This window comes from Corylus avellana, chromosome 2 (assembly GCF_965113065.1).
Source record: "Corylus avellana chromosome 2, dhCorAvel1.hap1.2, whole genome shotgun sequence".
NCBI classification, from domain to species: Eukaryota; Viridiplantae; Streptophyta; class Magnoliopsida; order Fagales; family Betulaceae; genus Corylus; species Corylus avellana.
In genome coordinates this window covers 44,673,060-44,685,223 of record NC_142491.1, presented here as the reverse complement: position 1 = coordinate 44,685,223, position 12,164 = coordinate 44,673,060, and the positions used below count along the sequence as shown (strand labels likewise).

Here is a 12,164-nt window from a genome sequence, read left to right as displayed (position 1 = left end):
CCATCTATCTTGAAAATATCACCTAAAAGGAAAAGGATTAGGAGAGAAAGAGAGAAAGGGCAAACAATATGTAAAATGGCACATTCTGCACCACTCGAACCTGGACCCAATATCTCTTCCACCCAATAGCATCTCTCCCTTCCATATCTCTAACGGCCTTCTGGCTTCTGGCTTCTACAACCCCACCCTTTTTTTCCCATTATAGTTCTCTCATTTTTCATATTAAAAAAATAAAAAAATAGAACTTTGTAAAAGATAATATATGATCGAAAAACAAAATAACAGAAAGAAAACATCATATGTTTCAGTCATGCAAATAAAATAAAGACAGTCAGTTGTAGCTCAACTAGCTGTCTTCCTACTATTACCATTAGCTTTGGGTTCACCGTCTCTTCATTCTTCTTCTTCTTCTTCTTCTTCTCAAGTAACTGGATGTTCCCATCTTCCTCCTTTCTACTGTGGATTCAGGTATGCCATTCTTGAAGCCCCCATAAGCTTTCTTTTGTATATATATATTTTTTTGTTCTAACTCATTTTTATATGAATGTAAGCTTAATCAAGTTTGAACCACTTTGCTGTTCTGCTTTTAAAGTGACAATCCTAAAATGCTGAGATCGTTAGTGTCTTAATTCATGTTTTGTTTTCCTTCTTTAATGACTCATGGGATCTTCTTCCCTGTATTCATGAACAAGTTGAGTGGTAAAAGAGAGAGAATTCCAGATAGAGAGAGTATAAAATCATAGCACAGAATTTCCATGTATTTGTTGCAGGTAGAACAACCCTTCATTCTTAAAAACCAATCGAAATCATTCATTGAATCTAACAATTTAATATTGGTTTCAGTTAAGAAATGAATTTATGCTTTGCATATGTTTGGAAACCTGCAATTCTGCAAGTCATGAGATTTATTTCATTTATGACTTGTATTACAGTTTCCCAATTGATGATTTTAAGAAAAGGGTTGCCAATTTGACAGAAAAGTTCTTTGAGAAACCTTCCTAATTAATTTTTGTTTTTGTTTTCTTTTGGCTTTTACCAGAAGAGTAGCAAAGTTATAAGGGATACATCTTGGAGAGCAATATAAGCAATTTACTGGGGCTGTTGAAGTGAGTACAATAGAAGAAATAGATTACATTCAATTGTTTTGACGAATTAGAGACGTGTGATGGTAATTGTACATACATCAAAAGAAGCCATATGATGGCCACAGCTGCAGTTGTTGGGCTTAGTGCAGGGAAGAGACTCTTGAGTTCCTCCTGCAATTACTCTGATCTCACAGAAAAGCTCTCATATGCCAATGATTACGCACTATTGCACTATCAAATCACTTCAACTAAGAAAGTGATAAGTGCAAAAAAGTCATCTAATTTTAGCCCCAGTTTTCCTTCATCAAATCGGCAAACACAGTCTATCAAGGCTGTCAAAGAACATGTGGATATTACCTCTTCTCCTTCAACTGCAGAGCCATGGTTGCAGAGACCCAACGATCTTGAAGAAGAAAGTTCTGATCTTGATTATTCGGTGGAGGCACTTCTTTTGCTGCAAAAGTCTATGCTGGAAAAGCAATGGAGTCTTTCTTTTGAGCGGACAGTACTAACTGACTCACCAAGAGGAAAAATTCACAGGAAGATACCTGTCACTTGTTCTGGGGTATCTGCTCGGCAAAGAAGAATGAGTACTAGGAAGAAAATTCTGAACAAAAATGGTTATATGATGCAACCTTGTACCAGTAAGCAGCTGAGATCAATGATCAGTCCAGAGCTGCTGCAGAATCGTTCAAAGGGTTATGTCAAGGGTGTAGTAAGCGAAGAGTTGCTCACTCATGCAGATGTTGTATGCCTGTCAAATAAAATTAGAACAGGTCTTTCCTTAGAGGAGCAAAAATTGAGGTGACTACAACTTTTTCCAATCTGATGAATCATTCTTATTTGGTGAACTGTTTTTATGCATCCCCAGTTAAACTTTTATCCCTAGTTCTTCCATAATGAATAATAGAGCAACCAGTGCAGGCATAATGAAATGGTTGATTTTCTTGTCTATATTTAAATGAATGACAAGAGGATCTGTATTCTCCTTATTGATTCATGACTTGAAAAGTTTAGCCATTTAAATGATGGTTTGACCCTAGGGATATGTTTTGCTTTCGCATTAGTACAATATAAACTATTGATGACAGCATTGTATTTGATGAATTCCGTTGTTCATATCGTTTGCATAGGGATATTGTGTACTTGAGTTATTCCCTTTGTATTCTCCTTTCATATCGAAGGAGTCTTTAAAGTGAGGCCTCACACGTACAATATTTCAATGAAATGGGGGGTGAATTGTGGAGCTAGAGTTCAAATTCATGACCTCTGGATTTGACACCATGTTAAATTACCAGTTATTTCAAAAGCTTAAACTGATTGGAAATAGTTAATTTAATCAGTACTTTAACATTCTTATTCTATTCATTTAACATTATGCCAATAAATTTCATAACAGTTGTGAACATGTTTCATGGAGGCCCCTTAACATTATCAAGTTATGGAATTTGTAATTATAAATAGAAGGTTATAAGAGTAGATCCCTTCCTGCAAATGATCTTGTTTCATGAATGGCTTCCAGCAGGACAAAATCACTTACTATTCATCTTTCTATTTTTTTTTTTCATGGGTCATCTAGACTGAAGGAGAGGTTAGGATGTGAGCCGTCCGACGACCAACTTGCAACTTCATTGAGGATTCCTCGTGCTGAATTACACTCAAAATTGATCGAGTGTTCTTTAGCAAGAGAGAGGCTGGCAATGAGTAATGTTCGTTTGGTCTTGTCTATTGCTCAAAGATATGAAACCATGGGTGCTGATATGGCCGACCTTGTTCAGGTGATTTTATTATTCTTGCATGACTTTTAATATTAGATATTACTGTATCCACAAACTAAACTACTGCATATGCAATGTGGATTCCTGTTATATGAAAAGATTGCTATTTTTCTTTGTAGGGTGGTTTAATTGGACTACTGCGTGGAATTGAGAAATTTGATTCTGCAAAAGGGTGCAAAATTTCAACTTATGTTTATTGGTGGATACGTCAGGTAAGGCTTAATTTTTCTGTTAAAATTGTAAATTATAAGTAGGGGAAAATATCAAACATTGTAGTCAGGAATAAGCTAAAACCCATTTTGATCACTCGTGTGTTCAACATGCATACCATTACAATTGAACCATGTTTACTTTGGTTTGATTTTATCATGTGTAAAATAAGTACCTTAATTAGTTATTGGAAAGCTAATACTGGTTTCTTCCCAGGGTGTTTCTCGAGCATTGGTTGACAATTCCAGAACCTTGAGGTTGCCTAATCATTTGCATGAGAGGTTAGGTTTAATCCGGAATGCCAAAATTAGACTGGAAGAGAAAGGAATAACTCCATCAATTGATGTAAGTTGATTATTGTTATCAGATAAGCAATTACATTTGCTACATTTTATCTTTTGCATACTACATTCCTAATCCCACCTAACAAAAATGTGAATCTACAGTTTTGTTGCTTTCATCATGCTGTCAATTATCTGTTTGTTTCCACCTTTTTTTTTTCAGAGGATTGCAGAATGCCTGAACATGTCACAAAAGAAAGTTAGGAATGCTACGGAGGTACTAAATCTTTGAAATTGTATCTTGTCTAGTACATTATTATTGGTTAAATTGTACAACCATGCTTATTGTACAGTGTCCTTCTATGTAGGCAATCAGTAAGGTGATCTCTCTTGATAGGGATGCATTTCCCTCTTTGAACGGTCTTCCAGGAGAAACTCATCATAGTGTAAGTGTGCTTGTTGCAACTTATTTCTGCAAACCCATTTGTGAAAAAAAATTTCCTCAATATTTTACTTTGCTTTCCAATGTTATTGATTGGCCTTTTTTTCTTCATTACTATTTCAGTACATTGCAGATAATCGCGTCGAGAATAACCCATGGCATGGAGTAGACGCGTGGGCATTGAAGGTATTAGAAAAGTGAATTATTTTTTAGCAGGCAGCAACTCAAACACCTTTTCATGATTCCCCTGAAGATTTTGCAAATCAAATGAATTAGTAGATATTAATTACTCTAAGCTCCAAAAGAGGTTCAAATTCCTTACGATTTTATTCTTTGGGACTCACCTTAAACCATATGGCTCAATCTTGGAGCTTGAGTCACCCAAGGGATCAAGGTATTGACACCATGAGTCACATTCCTCATGCCTTTACGAAGGCTCTTATCCTAAAGTATACTCAACAGCTTCTTATAGCATTTCAAGAAACACTTCATGCATTATTGCTGTAGTTCTCAAGACTACTCCAGTTATTAGTTTTAACATCAACAATTCCCTGAATGATTGCATTGGCCTAAACTTCATTAACAATTCAATAATGTTATCACTTAATGATTGAAAATTCTGTGAGCCTTTACAGTGCATAGAGTTTTTCAACAACACAAATTAGTTTTGATGTTAGAGAGGTCCAGAGAAGATGTATTAATCCGAAATTAAAACTTTGCCCTAACTTTACAGAACTTGTGTTACTTGTGTCACAATATCCAATATTTATTGTAAGATCGACCTATGGCAATGAAGACCTCTTTAAATAGAGTAGGCAAATGATAACTATGGAACTGATTCGCAACTAATTATGTGCTACATCTACTATCATGGAATTTACAGATGAGAAAATTTGCAAGTGCATGACATCCTGTCTGTGTATGTGTGTGTGTGCCGTTAGCTTGCTTGTTTCCTGAATAATGGATTGTCTGACAACTCTCGCTGCCATATTCATGATCTAGGCTATTGAAGAAAATAATAATATTGCCTGTAATACATTTGCAGGATGAAGTAAACAAGCTCATCAATATGACACTTGGTGAACGGGAGAGAGAGATTATTCGTCTTTACCATGGTCTGGATGATGAATGCCTTACATGGGAGGATATTAGTAAACGGTAAGTGCAAACTAGTCTTTGGTCACCAAGTCTAATGATTTCTAAGCAACTATAGGATTTTCAAAATCAAATCAAACATATTTGTTTGAAAAATTACTGTTTCTGCTTATGGTCATGATTGTATTTCAATTGAAAATGTGTTTTAGGGTGTCTAATTAGTGCAGTTGACTTTAAAGTTTGGATCATGTGCTTGGTGTTCTGAGTGATTTTTTTTTGCTTCTGATATCCTTCGTGCTGCAGAACTGCATTAATTAATTTTATATCCAGTTGTTTTGACTATTATTTGTGTTTACTCTTTCAGCATAGGTTTGTCCAGAGAAAGAGTTAGGCAAGTCGGACTTGTTGCACTAGAAAAACTAAAACATGCTGCGAGGAAGAGGAAGATGGAAGCTATGCTAGTGAAACATTAATTTGCTGCATTTCATCAAAGATGCCATTATGATGACTGTATATATATACAGAAAAGTAGACTGCATCTTCAATTTCTTTTCCTACTCAGAAATAGTTATAGAAGATTATGTCAGGGTTTATGACCCTAACTTTCAGTAACAAGAGTTAGAAAAACACCATTTGAGAGCTTGTAAGTCGGGGCGGAAAATTTTCATTTGGGTTGACAAAATCTTTTATGAGAAACAGATCTCATTTTCTGTAGTTATCATAAAGAACCAAGAAGTTTCCCTCAACACCTTGAGATCTACAAGTCTGTTTATTTTCTGTTTTTTCTTTGTACAATTACTCTATTTTTAAAACACTTCTGCTTTGTTAACCCTTGAAATGCTTAACAAGATGCTAAAAAAGTAGAGCTACACCGGATTAAGACATTATGACTTGACCAAATGGTTTACTTTCCAATTTTCAATTGTTCAAGAAAAATTTTCTTTTTTCATCAACAATTGGCATGATTTTTCTTTCCTTCTAGGTTACTGCTTGTCTATTTAAAATCATCAACGAGGATCATGTTATTAGGCTGTCCGAATTTTTGTGCAGCCTAAGCGAGAGAGGTTACAACCCTACTTGTCCTGGGTAGGTAAGTCCTCCATCTCAAGCTGCTCGATGCAAGTGGGCTTCGTAATGCCCCCTATCTTAGATGGCCGAATTTCTGTAAAATTTGAACAGTCTTAAAAGTACACTATTAAAGCAATAATATAATAGATTCATAAGATAGCAGTGATGAGAACAAAGATGATGACAATGGTAATAATGATGCTAAGGAAAGATGCTTTCATTTGAAACTCAAAAGGTCAAGGTCTCGTCGATATAATTCTTTCAATGAAGATGTCCTCTAGCCAAAAAAGCTAACTAAGATTGTTAAGCTTTCATGAAATCTTTATGGGAAAAGACGTTGGGATCCAGAACTAATGTTGTGAGATTTCTTCAAGTTGACTATGAACATTGAAGAACATTTTATAGGGTCATAGGAAATATATCTATAACAACTCAGGAAAAATGCTAGTTATAGGCCTTGTTTGTCAAACAATAAGGCATTTTTTAAGACACTGTTCACAATTAAAAAAAAATTTAAAAGAAAATAATGATTAGTATAGAAAAGTGAAAAAGTTGTATTGAAAAGTGAAAAAAATTTTGTTTTGTAGTAATTTTTTTATTTAAATAGTAGTAAAAAGTAAATAATGTAATATAAAAAGTGAATAATGTGACATAAAAATTATAAAATTGAGATTTTTTTTTTTTTTTTGATTTTTTTGAAAAAAAAATAAAAATGAAGTGAATAGTGTGTGAGAGTAGTGTGTTGTTTAACAAACACTACCGTATTTGTGACATTGCTATTAATCTAAAAAGACTAATCAATTGAAGCTTTTTTAAAATCACTTATAAAGTTCAATCTCATCCAGTAAAGAACCAATGCGGGCCTTAACACATGAATATCTGTATAAACCACTTATTTCATGTGAGTTACTCATATTTTCAATGTAAAATTGGGGTGTTACAAATCTCATGTACCATGTTATTTTAGGATGGTTGGATTATTTTTATAATCAAATAGCATGATTTACCATGCTTGAAGCTTTGTGGGCAATACATATCTATATTGATTATGAGCACAAGAATTGAACATAGTGAAACTTGCATTATGAGTGCAGGAATTCATGCTTGAATTCAGTTATATTAGGTATTTCGTGTGGCATGAATTGAAAATAAATAATAATAATAATAATAAATTACCAAACGTGCCCTTGAAAAATATAGCGGGGGTGAATTGTGTGGTTATTTTGGGAGGAACAGAAGATCAAATCAGCAGCATGCCACAGATGCTTTCAAAATTATCATGACAGCAATCGTGGTTCCCTCTCTAATCCTACCTTCCAAGGTGCCATGTTGAAGAAACAAATCCTCTTTGGAATTCTTCCCACTGCACATCAAGAAAAGTAGAAAACATATTCCTTCAAGAGAAAGGAAAAGTCACACATAACCCAAACTACCAAAGACCCTCTTTTCCTAAATTCACATGGATGGAAACCACAGACAGCCTTGCCCATCAGTACCATTGCAACAATGCTAGGAAATTGCTTCTTTTGAAACTCATCTACTGCTTTTGACCACTGTGGCTCACAAACCACCACTGCCTCAGGATTCTTTTGTGGAGATGCACTCTGATTATGACACCACTCATATCCATTCATCTTTCAAGACCTATCTCAATCTCTCTTATGTATTGCTTTGCACACATTTCCTCAAAATTGCACCTCTTACAATTACAGTGAAAGCCCCACGTCTTTGACATCTCCTTGCACTTGTTGAATGACGAAAGCTCATCACAATAGGCAAAAGTAATCTCTTCACCTGCCTTAACATCCCTTGAAGTATGAACCATCACATAATCCCCTACATGCAAACGCCTTGCATTAGGACTGCATGAATGGTGAATGAAAGAAGCCAGTACCCATAGTCCAACACCCAAAACACAAATTACACCCAAGCATTTCATGGAACACTTGGCAGGCTCAAAATACAAAATACAAATGGTTTTTTTAATGAACAATGCAATTCAACTTGTTTCACATTACACAAAATCTCAATTCTGTAAAACCTCACGGAAGAAAGGGAGCACAACAAAAGTTCAGTTGAATTTTCTTTTTCTGGACTTTTTAAGTTTTATGTCACAAGTTGCACATCATAATGTCCTTTTTTTTTTCTTTTTTTTTTAAGTAACCAAAATATCATAAAAAGCGGCGCTCCCAAGTACATAAGGAGTTTGAATTAACATATTTTGCAAGAAGTTTGAATTAACACCTCATGGTACAGATTTCGATGTAGTCACAGAAACAATTAGTACATCCATGGTTCCAGGGACCAAGAAATACAGTGTATACTGGCCAATTCAAAGGCAAATTAGTTGCTAAAGTATACATAATCATCTCTGAAAACATAAAACTTGACATGGTCCATAATCCATATCAAACAAAGCACCCTATCCTATATCTGTAGGAAGTGAACATTACAACTTTGTTAAAGTAAGAGCGCTTTCAACTTTAAGGACTTCATATATGTATCTCTTTATATTTTAATTCACTCAAACTTTCTTTGTTTTTAAAGGTTAAAACTGCTTTTCTAAAAGAAATTTACACGTTCTGAAGGCAAAGGAGAGAACAAGGATTTCAAATGACATCTTCGGTGAATATTTTCGCTTGTAAAGCTTCTAAAGATATTTAAAGCTGAAAATACGCTACAAAGGCTTGAACCTTTCCTAGGGGCAAAGGAGGCACTTTTCAGCTGTGTCCTATATGGAGATGTAAATGAAAGTCCCAAGGTGAGGGTTTTTTCAATTCGTTTGATCTATACTCTGCATGAGTAATTTTTTTTTTTTAATGACAAGTAAAATGTGGCCGATGAATCTGTAAACAATACAATTATTATAGAACCATGTATAAGGAAGTCCAAGTATTCAAACTGCAAACATGATGTTTGGGTCACAACTATGAATGCACTTCAAAAATGTACTTATAAAACAAACTAGCTTCCGTTGCCAACCAGCTAAAGTGAAAGGACCTATAATCATTAACATGATGCGAATACATATTTACAAAACCAGAAAAGAGGATAAAATAAAAATGAAAAACTATGCTAATGTCAAGGAAAATTGAATTTGCAATATCGATTCTTGGGGCAAAATCCTAACGACCACAGGCTGGAAGAATTAGGACAAGCTAACCTTTGAGTTCTGAATCTACAACACTGCTCCACCTCAGCACAGAGTTACTTCACTACATAAAACTTCTCCACGGGCACTCTGAAACTCAGCGTCTCTTTGTAAGAGAACTATTGTGCTTGTCCAGCAGATCTTGAAGGGATACAAGGGACCATGCTTCCTCCGTTTGGGCATACACCTTTTGATTTAAAGAGTCCACTATTATGCTTACATTACCAAAGCCATAGACTTGGTGACCATTGTGCGTCCGGACAGGTTTAGGAATAAATGATAACCCATGCTGTTGGGCATGGGCCTCAATAACTTCTTTCAAGCTCATGTCGACCGCACCACCCATACCATCCATATGGGTCACGCCACTGAAGGTCGCAGCAGCTTGCTGTGCTGCTGCTTTCTGCTGAGCCTCAAATTGCCTTTGCTCAAGTACCCTGAAGTAGCTGATATTCTCTTTCAAACCAGGTTGGACCACCTCCAAACCTTCGACAGCATTGTTCATCATCTCAAGACCAAGGTTAAGCTGGTACCGGATGCTTTCATTAGCCAGAAGCTCCATAGGAAAAAGTTCCTTCCAACCCAGATACCACTTCGTAATCTCGTCAAAGTTGGGATTTGAACGTAACCAGTGATACAAAGCCTGTAGCCACTTGGGGAAAAAGAACCTCTCCATCATATCAACCATAAGATGAATTGGTACAGCAGCAGCCCAGTTCATAACCCAATAAAACTCATCAAGCTTCTGTTGTGCAGGGTTTACTTGGAACTCTTGCAGGACAAGCTGCAACTTTGGAACTATAAATCTACGCATAAGCTGTTCCCAACTCGCCGAATCAAACACAGTCTTCCATGGTGACAATATAGTATAAGCAGACACGTCACTTGGGTGCCAAGCACCAAGAATCTGACTCAACTTGACACGGATCATCTGATACATACCCTCCAATTTGTGTCCCAAATACAGTAGCCACGGATGCACCCATACATGGATCGGAACAGTTTCCCGTAGCGGCTCCCAAGAGCCCACAGCAGCATTCAATTTCGGCATCACAATGTTATCCAATATATATTCGAGGACCGAATGAGGCAACAACTTTTCCCAGGATTCCAAAAACCGTAGCATTGGTTCCGGGTCCCTGGCCTGCCAAGTATTGATTCCAGAAATTCTCACAGCCGGTAACACAACTTCCGAAACCAATTGGGTATAAGGCGAAGAATCAGTATCCCAGATACTAATATTGTCTTCACCCTGCAGCAAAGTCTTCCACAAAGACACAACCTCCAACCCATGAAAGGGATTTTGAAGAGGGTCCCATCCCTGAAACACTCTAATTAACAAAGGCAGAGCATACGAGCAGGCAATGCAGGACAAGTTACACAACTTATAATCCTCACCAAATCTCCTCCGCAAGTCACCAAAACGCTCCGCAAGCGAGTCCAACGTCAATGTTCCCATCGAATTCTCTTCCCCCAACCGGTCCAACACACCCAATATCTCCTCCATACTAATCAACTGCTTCTTCTGCCTCTCCGCCTCGACTACCAACTTCTCCTTCTTTTTGCTCAACCTCTCCATCGCGTCCTTCTCTTGCCTCAAGTCCCTATCGATCCTCTCTATTTCAAGCTCCCCCAATTCCACCACCAGCTTCACATTGTGCTGAAGCTCCGGCATGGGCACATTGTCCTCCCTAGCCTTCTCCTCTGCATTCAAATTCTCCAAATTGGTCAGCACCCTCACCTGCGGCCCCCTCATATCGTAAACCTTCTGAACCACCTCGCTCGGCCCTTGCTCGGCCTTTCTCGCCAGCAACTCCTCCGCCGTCACATAATCCGCCTCGTTCTCGTCCTTCTTCTTCTTCTTCCTCGCCCACTGCCTCTCCTTCACTCTCCCCACACTCTCACTCCCCTTCTTTTTCACCTCCTCAAACTCCTTCAGCGCAGGCGGCAACTTCTTCTCCACCTCCTTATAATCGTTGAACCCCATGCCCATATTCTTCGGCCGCAGCTTCGCCTCGATTGGCGTCACGATCCCCTGCGCATTCTTCCCAAGCCCACCGCCCTTGTACCCCATTTTCTCCAGCAACTTCATCCCAATCCCCTTAGTGTGCTGCTCGAACACTCCCACATCGCTCTCACCCACAAACCCTTGCTCTTTCACTCTCTTCCCCTTATCCAATCTCGTCTTCTCCGCTCTTTCCCTCTCCCTCCTCATCGCCCCCTCCTTGATCTTCCTCCCAAACGCCGTCGGCAAAAATTTTTCCTCGCCATCGTCGTTTTCGTCGCCGCCGTTGATGTTGCCGTTTGCATTCCGCTCCAATTGAACTCCGTTAGAGTTCGAATTGAAACCTATACCTGACCCGGAAGTAGATGAGCCGAATCCGAGCCCTAACCCGGGGTTACCTTCGTCGCTCGCATAACCGTCGTCTTTCTTGTTCTCTTGCTTGGAGTTTTGGTCGATTTCCTGGGTGGGCATTACCGTGCCGGTGGAGACGAAGCTGACGGGCTTTGTGAGGTCCGACTTCTTGTAAATATCGCGATCTTTGCGGCGCTTTTTGGAGGAGTACTCTTCGTCGGAGTCGGAGGGTGAGTCGGCGAAGACACCGTAAAGCACGTCATCCTTGGTCTGCGTGCGCTTCTCCTTGCGCTTCCGGCAGTAGAACTCGCCGTTGATCCACTGGCCGTCCTCAAAGTCGTTGTCCGTCCCGAACCTCTCCATCTCCTGGTAATCGTCCATCTTGACCCCCCAAAAACAGCTAGGGTTTCGAAATTGCTAAAAACCAAAACCCTAATTTTTGCCACGGAACAAGTGGGGAAAATCTCGTCTTCGGATAGATCAGATCATTTGCCAGAAATTCTTTATCTTTGTGGACCGTGCTCGTATCGAAGACGGATCGAGCAGGAGCCCAAACCGAACCGACTATCTGGTTGAATGGGCTTGGGCGTAGTCTTTTGCCGACATTTTTCTGGACCCGCAGAGCTAACGTTCTGGCCCAATTAAATTACACCACAAAAGACCAGCAAACGGGAGGAGGGATGTAAAAAAAAGGACAC

At 38.4% G+C, this 12,164-nt stretch overlaps 2 protein-coding genes across 2 annotated transcripts; one reads left to right on the top strand and one right to left on the bottom strand.

Annotated features, from left to right (window-relative positions):
- Nucleotides 1–243: 243 nt before the first annotated feature.
- On the top strand, nucleotides 244–5,637 carry SIGA (sigma factor A). Its single transcript, XM_059578202.2, has 10 exons — nucleotides 244–468; nucleotides 1,040–1,889; nucleotides 2,665–2,863; nucleotides 2,983–3,075; nucleotides 3,290–3,418; nucleotides 3,578–3,631; nucleotides 3,723–3,800; nucleotides 3,920–3,982; nucleotides 4,842–4,954; nucleotides 5,256–5,637. The coding sequence occupies exons 2-10, from the start codon at nucleotides 1,198–1,200 to the stop codon at nucleotides 5,362–5,364; spliced, it is 1,530 nt and encodes a 509-aa protein (XP_059434185.1). The 5' UTR covers nucleotides 244–468; nucleotides 1,040–1,197; the 3' UTR covers nucleotides 5,365–5,637.
- Nucleotides 5,638–7,020: 1,383 nt separating this feature from the next.
- STIPL1 (GC-rich sequence DNA-binding factor-like protein with Tuftelin interacting domain-containing protein) lies at nucleotides 7,021–12,124 on the bottom strand. The gene is made up of 2 exons (XM_059591767.2): nucleotides 9,123–12,124; nucleotides 7,021–7,795 (listed from the first exon to the last, which is right to left on the bottom strand). Exon 1 carries the CDS (start codon nucleotides 11,845–11,847, stop codon nucleotides 9,208–9,210), a length of 2,640 nt encoding a protein of 879 aa, XP_059447750.2. The 5' UTR covers nucleotides 11,848–12,124; the 3' UTR covers nucleotides 7,021–7,795; nucleotides 9,123–9,207.
- Nucleotides 12,125–12,164: the final 40 nt, after the last annotated feature.